This window comes from Lupinus angustifolius, chromosome LG05 (genome assembly GCF_001865875.1).
Source record: "Lupinus angustifolius cultivar Tanjil chromosome LG05, LupAngTanjil_v1.0, whole genome shotgun sequence".
NCBI classification, from domain to species: Eukaryota; Viridiplantae; Streptophyta; class Magnoliopsida; order Fabales; family Fabaceae; genus Lupinus; species Lupinus angustifolius.
The window spans coordinates 18,685,050-18,706,869 of record NC_032013.1 but is presented as its reverse complement, the minus strand read 5'-3'; the positions used below and the strand labels follow the sequence as shown (position 1 = coordinate 18,706,869).

At 32.7% G+C, this 21,820-nt stretch overlaps 2 protein-coding genes across 4 annotated transcripts; one reads left to right on the top strand and one right to left on the bottom strand.

Annotated features, from left to right (window-relative positions):
- On the top strand, positions 1,787-8,483 carry LOC109347966 (CTP synthase-like). The gene is made up of 22 exons (XM_019588118.1): positions 1,787-1,883; positions 2,541-2,686; positions 3,398-3,477; positions 3,621-3,707; positions 3,794-3,844; positions 3,937-4,054; positions 4,304-4,360; positions 4,449-4,513; positions 4,736-4,819; positions 4,915-4,965; positions 5,050-5,112; positions 5,326-5,372; positions 5,525-5,594; positions 5,697-5,759; positions 6,132-6,221; positions 6,313-6,351; positions 6,461-6,688; positions 6,759-6,844; positions 6,971-7,019; positions 7,102-7,182; positions 7,273-7,366; positions 7,828-8,483. The coding sequence occupies exons 2-22, from the start codon at positions 2,569-2,571 to the stop codon at positions 8,028-8,030; spliced, it is 1,824 nt and encodes a 607-aa protein (XP_019443663.1). The 5' UTR covers positions 1,787-1,883; positions 2,541-2,568; the 3' UTR covers positions 8,031-8,483.
- Positions 12,413-20,511, bottom strand: LOC109347965 (ABC transporter D family member 2, chloroplastic-like). 3 transcript variants are annotated; one of them, XM_019588114.1, is made up of 10 exons: positions 20,142-20,511; positions 18,954-19,185; positions 18,753-18,820; positions 17,829-18,155; positions 17,534-17,698; positions 15,525-15,753; positions 14,719-14,957; positions 14,304-14,610; positions 13,403-13,671; positions 12,413-12,903 (listed from the first exon to the last, which is right to left on the bottom strand). In XM_019588114.1, the coding sequence occupies exons 1-10, from the start codon at positions 20,358-20,360 to the stop codon at positions 12,718-12,720; spliced, it is 2,241 nt and encodes a 746-aa protein (XP_019443659.1). In that variant the 5' UTR covers positions 20,361-20,511; the 3' UTR covers positions 12,413-12,717. The 3 variants fall into 3 exon arrangements, with proteins under 3 accessions (XP_019443659.1, XP_019443660.1, XP_019443662.1); XM_019588115.1 differs by lacking the exon at positions 20,142-20,511 and having other exon boundaries at positions 18,753-18,815; positions 18,954-19,650; XM_019588117.1 differs by lacking the exon at positions 20,142-20,511 and having other exon boundaries at positions 18,753-18,835; positions 18,954-19,068.

Below are 21,820 nucleotides of genomic sequence, written 5' to 3'. Positions count from 1 at the left end.
TATAAAAAATAATGAGAAAAATATGCCTTTATCTCTCCGTTAATAAAGAAGATTCTAATTCTCTTTTCTTCATCTTCCATGATAAAGGTGTGGTTTAGGTTTAAATCAATGAAGGCGCGAATTATTTGCATGTTGTACCTAGAGTACAAAACTCTACCCTTCTTCACATTTAATATGAATTAGCACATTGGAAATGCAAATTTGGTGGATAAAAAATGTTTAATATTTATATGAAGATAAAATATCTACTCATATCTACGAGATAATTTAGTCATTATTTGATATATGTCTTATTTTTTCTATATTACTATAAAAAGAAAAAATAAAACACATGTCATAAAAATAATATATTACATAAAAAAGAAAAAAAATAAGACACAAATCAAACAATGAGTGAATTTAAGGAGAGAAAATATGTCCAAAATTTATTCTCTATTTATATAAGTATATAAATTTTTAGAAGGTACATCTATTTGAGTTTACTTTTATTTAAAAGTTAATTATAGTTAACACTTGAATGATAAGTGATGTTACAAATATTAAACTACATATAATTATTTACGAATTTAATGATGTTTTCACATGCCTTAATCGACATAAAAATGCTCAAAAATCTTATAAGAAGATAAATTATTTTAAATTGGTAACTAAAAATTTAAAGAATTATCTTAATTGGTGTGAATGAGGAAAAGATCGATCTGAAAAATTCCAGGACAGATGTGAAAAATTAAAAAAGATTTTAATTATAAGATTTTTTATGTTGTTAGCTATATTAATTATAAGATTTTTTATGTTATTAGCTATTTTAATTATAAGATTTTTTATGTTGTTAGCTATATTAATTATACAGGTTGATCTACTTATTTATGCCTTTTAGATTTAAGAGATAGTGAAAAAGAACCAAAATCTATATTGATAAGGTTAGGGGCAGTGTTGCATGCAAAATAGAACTAAACTATACAAAGTTTGTTGGCTCATGTTTAATGCATAAAAATACACAATATTTATATAAGAAATAGATAATACAAAATTATTAATATTGTTCTAAAATAGGCTAACCAAATCAAAGGCGATGATTTGTTTCCAATAAAAATGATAAAACTAATCCAATAAATTCGACCAACCCAAAAATTGCGGTTTTTGTTGAATTGACTTGTTTGGTTTTCACACAAACATATTCGTAGCCATAATTAAAGGTTAGAATAGACCTTTACATAATTATCACCCAATAGAGGCTAAAAATATATGTTCAAATTCAAATGCTTAAACAACTGAGGGTAAAAAGCTTTCTGTCCGTTTAAAATTTGAAATTGAGTTAAATATATTTAATTGCAATTTTAATAATTAATAAACTAACAACACAATGGTCATGTATTATAAGAACTCATTTAATCCCTAAATAGATAATAAGATCAAAGTTTTCTTCTTAAAATTGACACTCGTTAGGAAGGGAAGTCATATACCAAAAAAGAATTAATTACTTATTTAATTCTTAGATTATATAAAAATTGTAATTTAACATTTAATAAAAGTAAATGGAGATATTTTTATATAATAAAAAAGATGTACAAGCGTAAAATATGATAATCTGATATATTTTAAATACAGCTTATACTAATAAAATATGATAATCTGATATATTAAATCCTTATACACAGTTAATATATAAAGATTACCCTATTTCTTATATATCTTATTTTACCTAGCAAGCGTAAAAGGTGGAAGAAATTTTAATTTTAATTTTAATTTTGAATTAATCTTTTCTTGGATTATAGATTTTGCTTATTTATAAAGTTGAAAGGTGAAGCTAACCTCCATTCTCACCCGCCGCCTGTAACAACAGCAGCAACAACATAGGAGAGAGAAAGAGAAAGAACATAACAGTGAGTGTTTGTGTCTTTCTTTCTTTTCATGCTTCATAATCATAGGACCCAATATTATCAATATTCACATAATCATCTTCATATCACTCATTTGTGTGCAAGTGAGTTTTGAACCATTCTAGAGGCAATTAAACCAAATGGGTATTCTTATTTTTTGACTTTGTTGTTGTTGTTGGTATTGTATTGCTATAAAGAGAAAAAACTTTTTGGTCCAATTCCAACACATAAACCCAGAAAATTAGTAAAGGAAGAACCTTGTGAACCATGTCATTCTGAACAAGGTTAATTCCCCATATTTTTCTTCCTTTTTGTTATGAAATATATATGTTAATGTCTGTCACTGCCATATAGTTATATCTAACTAACTAGATATGTAATATGTCTCTCTTATCTTATCCAAATCACCCTCCTTTTTTAGTTTCATGCCAAATTAAAAAAAACAAAAAAACGTCACTTTACATTGTTTGTTTTGTACTTTTGTTGTCATCATTTGTTAGTTTTATCAAAGGGTGTTATTGGGTCTTAGTAGCACAACAACAACTTCACTGGTTCGTCCTCTTCAACTGTATAATATGTGTTTGTTTTTTCAGTCTTGGGTTGTATTTTGTTGTTTATTCATAGTGCTGATATATTGTTGTTCTGGTTTTGTGCATTTAGGCTGGGACAAACATTTAAGGGTGGAGAAATGAAGTATGTGTTGGTAACAGGTGGTGTTGTTAGTGGACTTGGGAAAGGTGTCACTGCTAGCAGTATTGGGGTTCTACTCAAGACATGTGGTCTTAGAGTTACTTCTATCAAGATTGGTATTTTCCTTCTTCATCTTCTTCTTGTTCTTTGAATTGAAACCTCACTTTTTTGTTTTAATTTTGTCCACAACCCTCTAAAATTAGAGAACAAGTATCTCCTTAGAGTTAACTTTTCCTCCGACAACTAAAATTATGACATGTCTTTTGTTTTTTTTTGTTTTAGTTTTTAGAAATGTTTTATAGAAAATAATTGAGCATGACACATTAATGAGTTTAGTGGCTGGAGGAGCTAACTTATTTTCTCGTGTGAGAAAATACTTTATTTACCTAAAATTAATACTATAAGAAAATGCATTTTTATATATACCTAATGTTAATGAATTGAATTTCTTAATAAAATTGCCATTTAATTAATTGGCTAAGTTGATACCAACTTGTTTGTTTCTCTTAATTATGTGAGGTTTCATTTGTATGGAACTCTTTCTAGTTGAACCAAAAGAATTTTTGTTCTTCAATGATTTACAAAGAGATTGGTTTGTTATTTTTGAGCTGTTGTATTTCTTCCCTGATTTTGGAGTATTATTGATCCTCATGCATTAGTATTTCCTTTTCTGCTGTGATTTATTCTTTTATATTGACAAGAAAAGAGCAATTCCAGTTTTATCCTCAGTATTTATCTTCCATGCTATACGCAATTAAATCCTATATTTCTTTCTTACTATTATGTTATGTAAAAATAGTTTTTTTAACTTATCTATTTTTCTGCAGATCCCTATCTGAACACTGATGCAGGGACTATGTCTCCTTTTGAGCATGGGGAGGTGTTTGTCTTAGATGACGGCGGAGAGGTAAATAGATTAATTTTTCTGCCACTGAGATGCCGATTACTTGTTTTTGTGACATGCCATTAGCCATGGTGTAAATATTTACTTATGTTGTTTTGCTCGAAAATAAAGCTAAGCCTTTTAAATTTTTGTTGTGTGTGCTGAAGGTTGACCTTGACCTTGGGAACTATGAACGTTTCTTGGACATCAAATTAACCTGTGATAATAATATCACTACCGGAAAGATATATCAGGTGAATAAACGGCCTTTGAAGTATTCTGTTTTTGACTAGCTGTTCCTATGGGTTCTTATTATTTTTTTAATTTTGAATGTTTATAGTCTGTTATTGAGAAGGAGAGAAGAGGAGATTATCTTGGAAAGACTGTCCAGGTTCTTTTTAATCATTCTAATTTTCCTCTTTGAAGCTATCTGCAATAGTTGCTAGTGCCTTAGTTTTCATATTGTTTTTTCTTTATTCGTAGGTTGTTCCACACATAACAGATGCCATCCAAGACTGGATCGAGCGTGTTGCAAGGATACCGGTTGATGGCAAAGAAGGGCCAGCTGATGTTTGTGTCATTGAATTGGGTGGAACTATCGGTAAAAAATTAAGATTTCTCGAACAACTTTATAGTTAATACTAAAATAATTTGATTTTCAGTACTGTTATAATTTGTATTTGTCCATTCTGTTTGGCAAATAGTGAGAAGAAATAGTATCAAATATCAGTACTTTCGGTACTAAGAAAATTCTATAACTTCTATATCGAATGTGCCTATGCGTGATCCAGAGATTGAAAGAAGAAGCTTGTACATAAGCTTAATTTAAAATGACTTTGCTTTAATGCAGGGGATATTGAGTCTATGCCTTTTATTGAAGCACTTGGCCAATTTTCATACCGTGTAGGTAATGTTTCGATCCTCATGGTTTACTAATTCATACATGCCAATTTCATGTCTCAGTGAATCGGTCTTATTAATTTATTCTGATACAGGCCATGGCAACTTCTGTTTGATTCATGTCAGCCTGGTTCCTGTACTCAATGTTGTTGGTGAACAGGTATACCTCAAACTATATGCCGTTGGTGGAATATTTATATATTCATATTAAAAATAAATGATACATAAAATTTGGTCAAGTAGAAATTTGGAATTTTATGGTTCTGTTGATTGTTTTTTACCTTTAATTAACCAAATGGAATATTCTTGTATCTTTTCAAGTTGTATAGTCAACTTAGTATTGTATTTGTGTTTTACATACTTATTGAAATTTACTCTGCAGAAAACAAAGCCAACTCAGCACAGTGTTCGACAACTTAGAGGATTAGGTTTGACCCCGAATCTTCTTGCTTGTCGAAGCACAAAGGTGCATTTCTTGTCCTTTTTCTATTTTCCGTATTATCCTCGTGGTCCTATGCATCGCTGATCAAAGAATCTATATTTGACTTGTCCTTTCGCCAGGAACTCGATGACAATGTTAAGGCAAAACTTGCTCAATTTTGTCATGTGCCGGTAATATGACAGAAATGTTGAGAATTTTTATTTTGCTTATCATTAAAGTCAATGTATTCTAAGGTGGAACTTATGTATCTGCAGTTGTCAAACATAGTTACTCTTCATGACGTTCCGAATATTTGGCACATTCCTTTGCTATTAAAAGTAAGTAATTCTGTAGTATTTTTGAAATTTCTTCCAGGGGTTGTTATCTAGACTTAAGCGACACTATTTATGTGGCTCAATTTATTTATTACTTGGTTAGATAACTTGTAATGTTTTTCCTAGAGGCTGATTTGCATGTTTTTCCATTTAGTGGTTTATAACTCATTTCGGAACCTAAACTTTTCTTATAAATTCATTTCCTGAAACAAATAGGACCAGAAAGCGCATGAAGCTATCCTGAACGCTCTAAACCTGTTAAGGTTTGTCTGACAAACTTGTTCTAATTTTTGGTGTATAACCTCCCTTTCTTGTTCCGGAAAATAATTTTTGGTGTATTTTTTTGTCTGACACTTGACAATATCAGTTAGTTTAGTGTTTTTTTTGTTATTTGACTAATGGTCCTATTTTGCAGTATTACTATAGAGCCTAATTTGAAGGAATGGACCACCAGGACTAAAGTTTATGTCGACTTTCATGAAAATGTGGGTCTCAAACATCTCAAATCTATCTAAAAATTTCCAATAATTATTCATTTTTCTGAATATTGTCAAGTGTTGGTCTCACAATTGTTTCATGTTTTACAGGTTAGAATTGCGATGGTAGGAAAATACACGGGCCTTTCTGATGCATATCTTTCTGTTCTGAAGGTAGCTTGCTTGACAATTTAATAAATAGGAATACATAATTTCCAGTCCATATATTTGTGCATTCTCTTCAACTAGAATATTGTAGTATATGAATTTATTAGAGAAAAAAATGTATGCATCGACAGTGTAAGAGTTTCATATGCAGTCAGTCCATCATCCACCATTCATTTTTAAGCATCATTAACTCTTAAAAAAAAGTAATACAAATGAATGGTGGATAATGTACCAACTGTGTATAAATAAATCGTTACACCTACAGTTTATAGATATTACATTCAATTTATTATGAGCCATATTGAACTTTCCAGTCTAAAATATTATTAAACTGAACTCCATAATACCATAAGCTAATCTACTTGGCTTTTCACGCAGGCACTTTTACATGCCGCTGTTGCACGTAATCGTAAACTTATTGTGGACTGGGTTGCTGCTGAAGATCTTGAAGATGCTACTTCTAAACAGGTGCTTATCGAGCTTTCCACTGTACTTTATATTTTAGTTAACTATTAAATGTTACCTTATAGTCTATGCCAATTTCTGATTGTTATTGCAGGATCCTAATGCATATAAAGCCGCTTGGGGACTTCTGAAGGTATTTTTATTTTTTCAACTCTGGATTCAATGTCTTTCTTTTATTTTCCTATTATAATGGTAATTTATATTTGTTTAATTTCATTTAAGTGTGAGATTATTTGTTGCAGGGTGCTCATGGGGTTCTAGTTCCCGGAGGTTTTGGTGATAGAGGAGTGGCAGGGAAAATTCTTGCTGCAAAGTATGCTCGAGAGAATAATGTTCCATATCTTGGCATTTGCTTGGGAATGCAAATTGCTGTCATTGAGTTTGCACGATCTGTCCTCGGTATGGATGATACTACCAGCACCGAATTTGATCCCGAGGCCAAGAACCCTTGTGTCATATTCATGCCAGAGGTATATTGTTTGTTACTCTTATTGTTTCCTTTTGGAATCTAGTTAAAACTGGTTTGTATTCTATCGGCAGGGTTCAAAGACTCATATGGGAGGAACCATGCGTCTGGGTTCAAGGAGAACTTACTTCCAAGTTGCTGACTGCAAATCTGCGAAATTGTAAGAATTAAGAATCAAACTCAAGCTTCATATATGTGCTTATGTACTTTGGATTTATTTAAACTGATTTGAAATCGATACATGTCTATCCGTATCTATGATACTAAAATTTGTAAATTTTCATAGGTATGGTAATGTAGGCTTTGTTGATGAGCGACATCGGCATCGATATGAGGTAATTTGTGAATGTATGCAGATTTCTTTTATTTATGCGATGATGCCACCATAGTACTAACTATAGTTGTTATGCTGTTCAGGTTAACCCTGACATGATATCACAACTAGAGAGTGCTGGTCTATCATTTGTTGGCAAAGATGAAACTGGGAGTCGTATGGAGGTGTGTATTTACGTGAAACTATAATGATTTGGATCTTAAGGCTATGCAAAATTAGTAATTATAATTTGTTAATTATGTGCATGAGTACAGATAATTGAACTGCCTAGCCATCCTTTTTTTATTGGCGCGCAATTTCACCCTGAGTTCAAGTCCAGACCGGGGAAACCTTCTCCCCTCTTCTCAGGTAATGTCCGTCGAAAGTTATCACACATTTTTTCCATTCAAATTCATGTATTGATGTTTTCATTAGTCAGGAAATCTTATGGTTATTAACTTTTTGTTGATTTAACCTTTTCCATGAAATGAACTTTTACATATATTTTTTGCCCGACAAATTTATAAACATGGTTCCTATGTGCGTATGCGTATGTATGCACTCTAGACCAGAATGATGATCCAATAACTTGCAACAATAAGATTCTTTCTATGATTATTCTGATTTGAAGTCGATAGTTCTGGCATATTGTGTGATACAATGCAAAATATAAACCATATTGATATCATGCAAATGTGGTCTACAAAACATGTGAAAAAGAAAAGTAATCAAACAAGAAAATGTAGTTACTGTTATTTTCTTTATATACTACTTCGCTGAGAGCACCATTCACATTCTATAAACTGACGAATCCTTTACTGTCAATACAGGATTAATTGCAGCAGCATGTGAACTGGATAGGACAGCTACGTCACCAAGCCGTGGCCACTCCAAGTTAACTAATGGAATACACAACGGACAGTCACCAAAACTGAAATCACACCAAAATGGAAATGGCTTCAAAACAACCAATGGTTCCTTAAACGGTATATACACGAATGGCAATGGCAACAGCAACGGCGTGCACCTTTAGTCACCTGTGTTTGCTGCTCACCGATAATCGCGGTATAATTTTCTCTGAACAACATTCTGGTTGACATAGGTTATTCTGTACAGTTAGGGAGTGGATTGGTCATCTTGATGGGGACTTTATCTCCTGCATGAAAGAAATTTTGGGTCTAACAGCTTTTATGTTTTCTAGTACACATTTGTGTTATGGTGTTGCTGGTTGTTACAGCCTTCTTTGATTTCAGTCTTAGTTTTTGGTCAAAAAATGGCTAAAACCTATTCTCACTTGGTCATGCCTAATATTTGGGCTTTGGTGGCTTTTTTTCCTGCTATTTTAGGATTTTTCTTCTAAGTATACAAGCCTGAAGGTGTAAAAGTAGTTCCAATCAAGTGTCTTCTGAGTGGCTACTAATGTAAACTGAATTATGTTCTGAACTTTGAAGTTGAATTTTGTTTGATGTTCAAGCTTTGATCTTTATTGTTTTGAGTATGAATTACTAGATAAAATAAGAGACCAGTGATCATGGAAAAATGGAAAGAAAAATGATGTTTCTAATGCCAGAAAAACTATAGAACTAAAATGATGAACATACATGTAAGTATCAGTTCTCAACAACCATAGGATTTTAAAAAAACCCTATATTAGAATGTGTAAGAGGTTGAACTTTGGCGTAACAACAAAGTTGTTTGTCTTTTAAATTGGAGGTCATGAGTACATATCTTAAAAATAACATTTTTTACTTGCGAGAATAAGGTATAGTATATTTATCCTTTTCAGATTCTCATTGAGAGTTTCATATATATGGTATACCTGACCTGTTATCACATTTTATTTGCAAAATTGTGAAGTTATTATATATTTTATTATCACTCCATAAATATAAATGACCACCCTCTCTTCAATGACAAGTAATCTTTTCTTTGTGGACACGAGTGTGAGACATGAAAGAAGCTATGAATATTTTATTTAAGCATAGATAACGTAAGAAATCTTATGATTCTTATGTATAATATATTGATGTGGAATAGGGAAATTTTGAACAAGAAATTGTGTAAGTTTTTGGTTATGGATTAGAGATTTTACAAGTTTGGACTTTAGATGTCGTACTTTGTATGTTATCACCCCAAAAAAATTGTCCTTGTTCCATTCTCTAAGTCTTCAATTTCTGCATGACTTTCTTGGGTTTATTATGTGAAGATAAATATCGGAACAGGGTGGTCAAGCTATTTGATCCCTGAATGTCAATGATTATTTATATTTATCCAGTGTTTCTAATTTACATGTAACCACATATCTAATTTACATTTCCACCGGATGGAAAAGATACATTTTTACCATATGTATACAATGACAATATAAGTGTTTTTTACATTGTAAAAAAAACTACCATTTATAAGTTAACTACTATTAACTTTCAAATAAACTATTATAAATCAACGGTAAATAATGTACTGACAGCATAAATTTTTTTACACTGTCAGTGCATAAATTTTAATCTTAACTTTTATACACAATTACAATTAGTATATCATATGATACTTAATAGTAATATTTAAGAGTCAATGAATAAATAACGAGAATAAAATATTCTCTCATACTACGAGATAAATTATTTCTCCCCACTACTAAAATTATCATTATCTTACTATTAAATAATGCATGATATACTTTCAAGATTGTAGTGATTATTTTATTTGTATAACTAAAATCAATAACAAATATAACAACAATAACAATCAAATCTTTATCTTACTAAATAGTCGATTATATGTATCGAATGAAACCATAATACTCTATTATAAATTATGTTTATTATCAGACCATTGATCTTTAACTCCTTCATTATCATCAATCATATGATCTTTATTGGTCTCTCTTCCTCTAGGAGTTGGATTAATTTTTATTTGATCTACTTTCCTTGTGAGGCTTCTACCGGTCTTCTTCACATACATCCAAAACATCTAAGGTGCAATTTATTATTTTTTCTGATAGAAGCTACTCGAACTTCCCCCTAATACATTCATTTATAATCATATATTGTCTAGTATGTCCAACCATTCAACACAACACTCTCATCTCTCTCATCTCAGCCTTGTTGGCATTTTATTGTACAATATTCAGTCATATAGCATTGCAGGTCTTACAATCATGCTGTAAAACTTCCTCTTAATCTTGAGTGATACCTTTTTATCATTAATGACACTTGAAGTACTTTACCATTTCACCCAATCTGGTTGAATCTTATGGTTCACATCTCTGTCAATTTCCTCACCGTATTATGTTTGACCAAAGATACCTAAAACAATTGACTTATGATATGATATGATCCCTAATCTTTACCTCATTTCGCCTCTTGCTAAATTTAGACTTAATATATTCACTCTTATTTGAATTTATACAAAATACACGTGTCTCTAAAACTTATCTCCAAATTTTAATTTTTCATTTAATTCCTCTCTTGAGTCACACACTAAGATATCATTTACAAAGATCATGCATTGTGGCACTAGTTCTTGGATATGCTCATGACCGCATCCAAAACCAATGTAAACAAGTAGGGGTTGGGCTCAATGTTGACCCTTGATGTAGTCCTATTGCAATAGGAAAATCTCTTGAGATCTCATCTTATGTTCTCACAATAGTCTTGACCAAATCATACATATTCTTGATTGCTCGAATATAGGCAATGCAAGCACATTTCTTTTCTAGAGCATTTCACAAAACTCTCTAGACACCTTATTATACGTCATCGCCAATTCAATAAAAACCATGTGTAAATCTTTCTATTAAAAGTCGTAGCAAGTATATAGTCTTGTCTCAGCATTCGATCAACTATCTTCTCCCACAGCTTCATAGTATAACTTATGAGCTTAACCCCCTATAGTTAGCACAATTATGTGTGTCACTATTGTTCTTATAAACAGGGATTAAGATGTTTCTCTTCACTTGTTTGATATCTTCTTGGACATCGTGATCTCATTAAACAACTTTGTGAGCCATTAATGCCTTGCTCTCCTAGAATATTCCATGTCTTAATAGGTATATTATCGGGTCCAACCGCTTTGTCATTTTCATCATTTTCAAAACTTCTTTCACATTCAACTCTCGAACTCTACGATTAAAATTAGAGTAAATTACACTAATACCCCCTGAGTTTTAGTGAAATTACACAAATCACCCCTCAATTTTCAACACCTACACAAACCCCCTAATTTTTATCCTTTCATTACACGGACTACCACTGCATTGGAAATAAGTGCAATCTTTTAAATAAAAAATGTGATAAAGGTAATTAAGTTAAACAAAATATGATATATTGTGGAGACAAGTCTAAATAATATATAAGTCGATACCTCTTTATTATTTTTGGTTCTTTACGATATAGTATAAGAGCAATTAAAACAATATCTCTTTATAATTGTTGATGCAATGTAATAAAAAATAATAGAGATACATTGATTTGTATATTATTTGAATTTTTCTTTATAGTATACGATGTTTTGTTTAACTTAATTGCATTTATCACATTTTTTATTTAAAAAACTACACTTATTTTTCATGCAGGGTGATCAGTGTAATGAAAGTATAAAACTAGGGGAGATCTGTGTAGATGTAAAAAAGTGAGGAGCGTTTTGTGTAATTTCACTAAAACTCAGGGGGTGTCAGACTGTCAGTGTCATTAATTCTAAAAATTATAATTTTGATCTTCCTTTTTGGTATGTAGTCTATTGATAAACTTGTGAATATAGTTTTTCAATCTTTCCTCCATATCTTTGTCCTTCACCAAATCTTTTTTATCTTCTTCTTTAATGCATTTCACTTGGTCCAAGTTTTTGTCCTCATTTTTCATAGTTTTTATATAACAATAATAAAAATGCAAGAAAAGAAAATATATTACATGTCCTCACATTTTTCATGACACTTTTTTGTCCTTATGATAAATAATGACCCTGTGGTGAGAGGCTTTGTGAGCTTGAGGTTAAGATAAATTTAGAAAGGACACTTTAGGAGTATAAATATATTATGTGGGGTGTGTGTATGTACAAAGTTGGTGGTTTCTTTTGTTTAATACCATCATATTTTTGACTTGGTCTAAAAAGAAAACGATAAAAAGAAACTCAACATTAAAAAACTAAAGATGTTTTCTCTTACTTCATTAGATACAACATTTCATAATATTGACATTTTTTTGTGGGTTGCTTAAATATTATATTTTTTTCACCAGGTTCTCCACTCTTTGAGAGTGTTATTCTTGTGACGAAAGACCATAAGCACCTTGGATCCTCACTATTTTGACTATGTTCCTTCAATCTTTTCTCTCTCTAGCTATTTTAGCTGATAGCAGCAATGTAGTAAGAACTAGAATCTATAGAGGTTATTTTTCTTTGTTTTAGGCTTCTGCCAAGTTGTTCATAGAAAAGAGAATATGTCAAGTAGGGTAATGTTATCTTTTCTTTAAAAGTTTATGAAAAATGAAAATTGACACTTAACTTTAAAGAAACACTCCTGTACAAGTGCTTCTATCAACCTGCATATAAATCTTATAGCATCTAGTTGCTGGGAAAACTCTACCGAGTAATATCCATACAACAACAATCAAACCTTAATCCAACTAGGTGGGATCGTCTTTACAAAGGCCTAGATGTTCGCTGCGAAGGTAAGCAGCAAAGAAGTGCAATAATGCAATCAATTTGAAGGCCCCTACCTAAAATCATAGATTTGCAGATTTTAGAGAGGATTCACGTTTAGTAGGTTCGACAGACCAATTTAGCTGTTCATCGTTAGCATCCACTGTGGATATGCGTAAGATCATGTCATGGTAATCACACAAGGTTGATCGATGGCCGATGCTGATGTATGTTATGCCTGCTGCTTCAATCCTCTGGTACAAATGAACCTGTAAGCCACATCACAAGATAATGAACTTCAATACAACATGAAAGGATATATAAAAAGCGGCCTAGTGCACGATATACCAATCTAGTGGAGTCTGGGGAGGGTAGATGCATGCATACTTACCCTCGCAAGTGAAAAGATTGTTTCCATGATTTCAACCTATAACTCCCACGCTACAAGACAAGCAATCTTACCATTGTGTCGAGACTCACCTATATGTATATATATATATAATCATGGCATTGACTCAAATCCTACATTCTTTTGATTAACTAAATTAGAAAACATCAATTACAACAGTATGCTTATGTGACCATACCATTTTATGGATGGAGAAATGAAATAGACTATGGTAAAAGTATACCACTATTCCTTCAATGTCTATTAGATGAATATAGCAAGCGGTGGAGAATTGTGGTGAATTTATTCAATGACATGAAGTTTTCCATATGATATATCACTTTCACATATATGTAAGAAGCACTTGTGTTCAAGAATACCTCATTGGCTTCATCAAGTGCACTTGTCGATTCATCCAGTAAAACCAACTGAGGTTTCGAAAGCAAAAGCCGAGCAAATGCAAGGCGTTGCTGCTCTCCCAGCGATAGAACACTAGACCATTCATGTGTTGAATCTAAGCTGAAACGAGCTAACAAATAGCCAAGGCGGACATCGTCTAAGACCTTTATGAGCTCATCTGTTGTTGGCTTGACAGGCTTATCTTTCATGTTATCCGAGTTCGGCATGTTTGCCAATAAAGGAAGGTTATCTGCAAACCAAAGCTTACACTAAATCAGTAAAGCTTACAAATAACGTCTGCGAATCTATTGATACGATAGAAAAAAGACGGCCCAGTGCACGAGGCTCCCACATAATGGGGTATAGGTTTTTTCTATTGATAAGATAACATTGATATAAATCAGGTAGGAATTTTCTATTTAGTAAGATAGTATAATAGAACATATTTGACAGATTTATATGATCAACTAAGCTCTTCATAGTTTATTTGGTAAAACAATACACTTAAGAATTAAGAAATATGAATTATAATTTTTCAATAAGAAATTTGTTCAACCTAAAAGTCAATGCTCAAATTTGACCGTTTTGATTGAATTTGTTCACTTGATTATAAAGTATAAATTCTATCCCATGGGGAAAGACATCAATACAAACATTGTCAGAATTTTTTGCCCTTATCTACAATCATTTCAGCACCTCTTACGCCAGCCCACAACGGTGGCAGGAATATAGTATATTTGTCTCCACAATTGCAATAGAGGAAATGAGATATAGACAGAGTACAACAAAAGACATAATTTTTCAATAAAAAATATTGAGTTTGAATAAGAATTCAAACAAAATATTTAGGTGTGTAGGAAAAAGGAATTAGAAATCACATACTTTTTGGATCAGTACTATCTGATACAGCAACTGTTTCATCGCCCCATGTTGGATAAAGTAATTGTTGACGAAGAGTACCCAAAACCATATATGGCCTTTGAGGAAGGAAAAAAATTCTAGAGTTACTGCGTATTGATTTTCCACTTCCCTCTGATGTATCATGAGCAGTTTTCACATCTGAAAAAATTGCTTGCTCAGGATCTTCTCCATCTTTTAAATAGTATGTGATCTTTCCAGTTCCAGTTTTCCATAGACTGGCCATAGCTCTTAACAGAGAAGTCTTACCACTTCCACTTGGTCCCATCACCTGTTAAATTAGTTTCATTTAAAACTGCATTTGTTACGGATCTTATGAACTTAACAATAAGGATCGTATCTTTATGCGTTGGGAGGTAAGGGCCAGTCGGTTGCTTACCAGTAAATGATCCTTTTCCTTGATCACCAATGACAGGTTCCTAATAAGTGTAGATTCACTTGGTGTCTTCAGAGTCAAATTTTCGATCTCTAGTAAAGTCTCGTATTTTTCTGGTGGGATGGATCCATTAGTTTCCAATACAGATGAACTCCTAAAATCTTTGTACGAGACATGTATATCTTCTATAGTATCGGATAGAGTTTTGGAGCTGCTTCTGTCCAAAATATCATCAAATTCACCTGCATATGTAATGAGAAAGTGTTTATCGCTAGTGTTCCATTACATTCAAATCAACAAGTCTAGCTTGTCAAGCATAAACATGTAGATGGTTTTTTTAAAGAGAGTTTCAGAAGCATACATAAGTCCAAATATGGAACCGGCATATAAAACAAAGGCAGGAAAGCGTACCTACTTTCTTGCAATACTAACTGCAGCATACAAATAGACCGAAGGCAAAGAAAGAAAGATAACAGATAAAATAAATGCAAGAGTTATCAATCAAAGACAAGAAATTCAGTACCATCCTTATTCTATTAGGAAGCCTTGTCTGCCCGAACAAATTCACTAAATTGTATGAAAAGGGGAAATACATGGTGGATAGTATACATAGAAAAGGACATTTATAGTTGTCAGAAATACTTAACATATTGTACTATCTTCTGTTATTTTCTGAGATCTTTAATTTGTCTATATTCAAACAAAACTATCTTAAAACGTTTGTCTTTTCTGTCGAGTAATTATACATTTCATAAGATCCACATATATTGACATGTAACGAGAAAAATAAGGGAATAAGAATACTGTACCTAGCCGGTTAATAACTGCAGAAAAAGCACTTATTGCTTGAAACTGGTACACAATGAGGGAAAAGTCGCCAAGGATATGATTAAAAGCTGAGACTGACTGATTGATGACACCAAACTCAATTTTTCCAGAGAAGTACATAGGAGCAACAACAGCAGCAGGAAGAATTTGAATGACATAACGGTAGCCACTTGTGAAGAAATCTAGATTTCGAGAAGAGACCAACAGTTGCTGTAAAGTACAATATAAAAAAGTTACAGCATTATTTCATATCATGTTATTCTAAGTTAGAGGATGAAAGTGCGTCACATTAACCGAATAAATAAAAATAAATGATGTTGATCGGAACCCAGACCCCATTAGGTGGGAGTCTCGTGCACTGAACCGCCTATGATGCAGCCAAGCTACCCATTTAGGAAGTGTATTCTAGGCATGTCAAAAATAAAATAAATGTTTGATAGTAGTACTGAATTAATCACAATTATTTATTAGCAGTTATTATTAATTAGATGCAGATTCAGGATTATGTAATAGGCAGTTATATAGAAGTTATATATTATGACTATCTGGACACTAGGGTGGGTAATTAGGCATGTGTTGATATTTTTGAGTTTAGGAACACATAATACACTATGTAGGAGACATAGTCTCTAGGACAGAAAGTTAATTTCTGTATTGTGAGTAATCTTAATAATATCAGTTTGCAATTTATATTGGACTGAGCAGCAAATCGTCAAGAGAATAAATCCATGCAGTAGAGATGAGAACTTTCATATGATAAGTAGACACATTAGACAAGATAAGATTAGAAATGAATGTATTAGGGAGAAAGTTAGAGTAGCTCCTATTGTAGAAAAGATGGTAGAATCACACCTTTGGTGGTTTAGACATGGATGGAGGAGACGGTTAGAAGCCCCAACAAGGAGAGTAGATCAAATGGTGGTTAGTCTATTTCTTAGAGGAAGAAAGAGGCCAAAAAAAAAAAACAATAGGCGAAATAATTACGAAAGATTTAGAGATCAATATTTTGTCAAAGAACATGATTTATGATAGAGCATTATGGCGCCTAGCGGGATTAAGCCTAGCGGGATTAAGCCTAGCGGGATTTACTATGCGTCCAACTCTCTAGGTGTTCCCAGTTTAATTCTAAATCGATTGACTCAAAGATCAGAAGGGTTTTGCTGTAGAAGAATCAGTGTGTTTAACTGTTTATATGAAAAGTAAGGTGGCATTGTGTGTACATACAACATAAGCAACAATCCCTTTCAAGAATATAGCGCAACCAGATTCTAAGTCACCCATCTTTCCGAAGTTATCGTATCTAAGACAGCAACAACTTATCTGGATGCTATCAATTCCTGAAAGAGCATCTATCTCACTAGTTCAGCATTATTTAAGTCTCAGACATCATAACCCTTTGACAATGCTAATGATATTATATCATCTCTCATCCAAATCTCATGCTACTAGAGTGTTTGAATAGAATGTTGTTACTATTAAAGTCTCACAAAGGTTGAGTAAAAAACAATTCATAATGACTTGGACAACCTTCTCCTAGAGCTAACTTTTAGGGTGGAGTTAACTTAAGCCCAGTTATTCTAATGAATCCCTTGCTTTTGAAACATAGTTTTATGATTACCAAATAGGTTTCTTCCATAGAGCATATATCTAAATCGTAATATATTTAACATTCTAACTTCCCATACAGTGCTACGATATGACACTCATGCATAGCTTTCAAACATAATATCCTGTCAACTACCAATATTGAAGTCAAGATAATTCATATGCGTCCACCTTTCTTCAAGCAAGAAAAAGAATACAGACAAATGGCAAACCCTTTGCACGAAATGCTGCTTAGGTTATGCAAAACATACAACTTTAAGAGGAACTTTTATATGTGGAATAACTTAACAAACAATTTAAGTTGGAGTAACATAGATACTTGTAACCTCTTGAACTATAATAGTTTTAACAGGAAACAAGTCAACATAAAGAAGAAACATCTCACACTCAGATTTTCGAATGCACTTCTGAAGCGCTGAAGAAGAAGTTGCATTTCACTTTCTTCGCCACTGTAGAAAGCTATGGATTCAGCATTTTCCCGAACCCGTACAAGTCCATAACGAAAGTCTGCTTCTTTTTTCTCTTGCAAGAAATTTAAACTCACCAATCCCTGTCATTTTAACGATTTCTGGTTAATGAAAATGGAATAATCTTAAAGGCCCTTCCAATTATTTGGGGGAGGGGTGGTGCTTCTGCCTCACAATTTAAACAATTATCGCTAAAAACAAAATGCTCATTACCCTTCCAAGGAAAACACTGATAGCTGTCCCACCAATGGAGTATACAAGAAGAACAATAAATAGAGGAGGATAGATTCCAAATAAGATGTTACTGAATGAGATTAAATCTACAGCAGCATTAAAGAATGTCAGAGAGAAAGAAAGGGCAGTCCCAGTAAAAGAACTTAGATCATCAACAATTCGCTGGTCTGGATTATCAATGATCGACTGTGACTGAATTTTATAGAAAGTTTGATCCTTAAGATATCGATCCATGTAATAGCTGGTCATCCAAGACCTCCATCTCAAAGAAAGAGTTTCTCTTGCATAATCTCTCAATACAAAAAACTGCAACACAATGATAAACACGGTTAGAAGCATGTGCAGAAGATTGAAATACGGTACAATAAACCCAAAAATGACGAAAGTCTTCATGATACAATAACTTCTGAAAAAGAAAATGAGAAAGACATGTAACTGTAGTGGAATTGTTTTACGGACCTACATATTACTGGTTATAGCTTGAAAAATAACAAGGCATTTAACTATGAAACCTTATTAAGCTCATACTGAATAGTGATCATGCTGTTATATTCTCTCTTTTTGGGGATAAATCTTCATGTACTCAGTATTAAATCAAGGAATTCATCCATTGAAGATCATTTACAGACATAGGAAAATGGCTACGACACAATTAAGAAATGGAACTACTTCATAAAAACAAAGGGAAGAAAAATAATTATTTATAACTCCTCACACGATACATAACGCTCCAAAAACATGAAATGGTTTGACTATTACACTCATCTAGGCAACTCATATGTGACTTAGTTCTCTTTTGTATCCTTTCCTATTAAGTTGCTGCATATGACAATATTCATCTTTCAAAGAACTAAAGCAAAGTCAAGCAGAACTATACCTAAAAAAGTGCAGCAATGTGCTCACCGGGATTCCTCCAGCAAAGGCACCCAAGTAGTAAAATAGTTGTGTTGTGAATTGTTCTTGGTCCTTGTCTTGCATTTAAAAAACTTAAACAGGTTCAGTTTCTTCTTGTCATTTCAAACTAGAGTAAACAATTACACAAAAACAGTACAATGGAAGATAACCCAAAGCAGCTATATCAAGTTATTATATGCATGAACTTACTGGCAAGTGCGTTATAGAAGTCTCTCCCCAGGAAATTAAAGCCAACGCTGATTCCAGTAGTAGCCAAAGTGAGAGCAAAAACACCAGCAAGCTGCAACCTAGCTTGGGCCTTGTCATTTGAACTCCAATAAGGAGCTGCTACCTTCCAGAATCTTCTAAAAAGTGTTTGCAGATCAAGACTGGTTCCCGGTGCAAGAACACCGTTAATTTCTTCCTCCACTTGCTGTTGTTGCTGCACTTCCAACACAAATTTTCCAACTTTTTAACACTACCAACACAAACGGCAAACCCAAGGGCATTACTCTGGCACCCATATTTTTTAAAAGTAAGATATTTATCAAGAATTTCATTCACTATTGATTATTTTCAATAGAATTTTAAACACATATTATGAAATTAACATTCATACACGTTTAACAAATCTATCCTTAAGGAGAAAAAGTTAGGGACCAATTTCCCCTAAGATTTGTCTTAATTACACATGTTACTCCTTTTGCTTCAGAAATTACACTGACCTCCATTGAAGGGTCTAAGTGTAATAATGACTATATATATCACAAGGTGGTAAGTATAATGACAACATAAATCTAGGGTAATCATAATGGCAATATAACGGTCTATTTGCAAGTTGGGCTATGGAGGAGGTGGGAATAAGAAAACTCGGTAATCATGAAATACACAATACACTCGTGAGAAGGTTCCCTACTTTCCCCTAAAAAAAACCAACTCATAAACAACCCCGAAGAGTCTATTTACGAGTTAAGTTTTGGAGGGGAATGAAAGGAAATCGAAGGCTTCAGAGCCATCTCACAAGTGTATTTCATGGCTCTAAAACATTCCCTTTCCATTCTTTCCCCTCCAAAACCCAACTCGCAAATGGACCTAAAAGTCGGGTGTAATTTCTAAAACAAGAGTGTACCATGTGTAATTAAGCCAAACATCAAGTTAGGTTAGTATAATTTTCCATAAGGATTATTATAGTATGCTCCCAAAGCATGATCTCAACCATTAATCTAAGTATCATTTTAACTATTTATACCAGTACACTAAAAATTAATGATGCAAATCTTACTCAAACATCTATTCTAGAAACATGCCATAACTTATCATTAATTAAGGTATCAGATCATTTCCCACCAACCAAATTCATTACAAAAATCCACACAAAGAGTTAGAACACAAGAAAACCTTATCTGGGTCTGGTGGCAAAGGAAGTGGTGTTGTTGCAGAGGAGGAGAAACATTTGGTCCAGTTCCTCTTCCTGATAAGCTTTCCTTTGCAAATGGGTACTTGTGAAAATGGAAAACCAAGATGAAGAAGATGGATATGGTTATGGAATGAAAGGTTGTGATTATGGGTAGAGGAAATAGTGAAAAGTGGGTGTGCTTGTTGAGTATTCAAAATCATATTTTTGCTTTCTGGGTATTCTTAATTCGGTACAAAACTATGGAACATGTAATAATCAATCAACAATAACCAAACATTATAGTACTCTCAGTATGGGTGTGTTGTGTTGAATGAGTGTGGTGAGGAAAATTGAGTACCCCATAGATTAATGTTGAATTATCCACACGGTGGGGTTGCTTGTGATCCACATGTTGCCACGAAATCGAAAAGAAGGAACATAATACAATATTGTAAAGAAATACAACAAATTAAAAATTTAATTAATTAGAATTTGGTTCAAAGCACTAAAAAATATAAATTGTTTTAAATATGACATATTGGATAGTCTCTGTATAAATTTTTCTACATCATTACAATGATAATAATAGTACAATAATTTAAGAGCTTATTCTAAGCCAACTAATTCCCATGTAAGAGGAATATATAAACTCAACAACATTTAAGCAAAGTTGAAGTTTTGATTAAATATTTGGTTTAAATAGAAGTTTTACTTTTTTATTGTTGTTTCCTATGGGTATTTTCGCAAGCATTTTTTTTTTCCACAGGTATAAATTATTGTTCAAAGCACTAAAAAATATAAATTGTTTTAAATATGACATATTGGATAGTGTCTGTGTAAATTTTTCTACATCATTATAATGATAATAATAGTACAATAATTTAAGAGCTTATTCTAAGCCAACTAATTACCATGTAAGAGGAATATATTAAGTCAACAACATTTTAAGCAAAGTTGAAGTTTTGATTAAATATTTGGTTTAAATAGAAGTTTTACTTTTTTGTTGTTGTTTTCTACTGGTATTCTCGCAAGCATTTTTTTCCCCACAAGTACCTGAGGTTAACTCTCCCAACATACATTTTTTCCATCTACAATATTCGAACCCAAAATCTTATTTAAGGGAATCAAGCATGTACCACTTAAACCAACGCCGTGAAATTTTACTTTGATACACTCCTGCCACTCCAAAACAACCTCATTGGGCCTTTACAAAGCCGCTTTTTTTGGGTAGAGGAACAATCGATAATGCCATCATTTTCAGGAAATTCTAATATGGGACAATAAAAAACAGAAGGGAGATATTGCTATGAAAATAGATCTTCAAAAAGCTTATGATGATATTGAATGGGGAATCTTGGAGTCTCGCCTTTTGGAATTTGGTTTTCCTCATATGACTACCAAACTTGGCATGTATTGCGTTTCAACTTCCTCTTTATCCGTTCTTTGGAATGGTAGTAGGTTAAGGTTTAGACAAGAAGACCCTCTCTCTCCCCTCATCTTTTTATGCTTTGTATGTAGAAATTCTCTCTTGCCATCATAGAAGAGGCTTGATTAAAGAAGTGATTGTCCATTCAAATTTCAAGGAATGACACATGCATGTTTCATTTCTACGAAACACCAATACTGATATATGTGTTGGATATGATACGTATCCGATAAGTCGAGACACATTTTTTTAAAA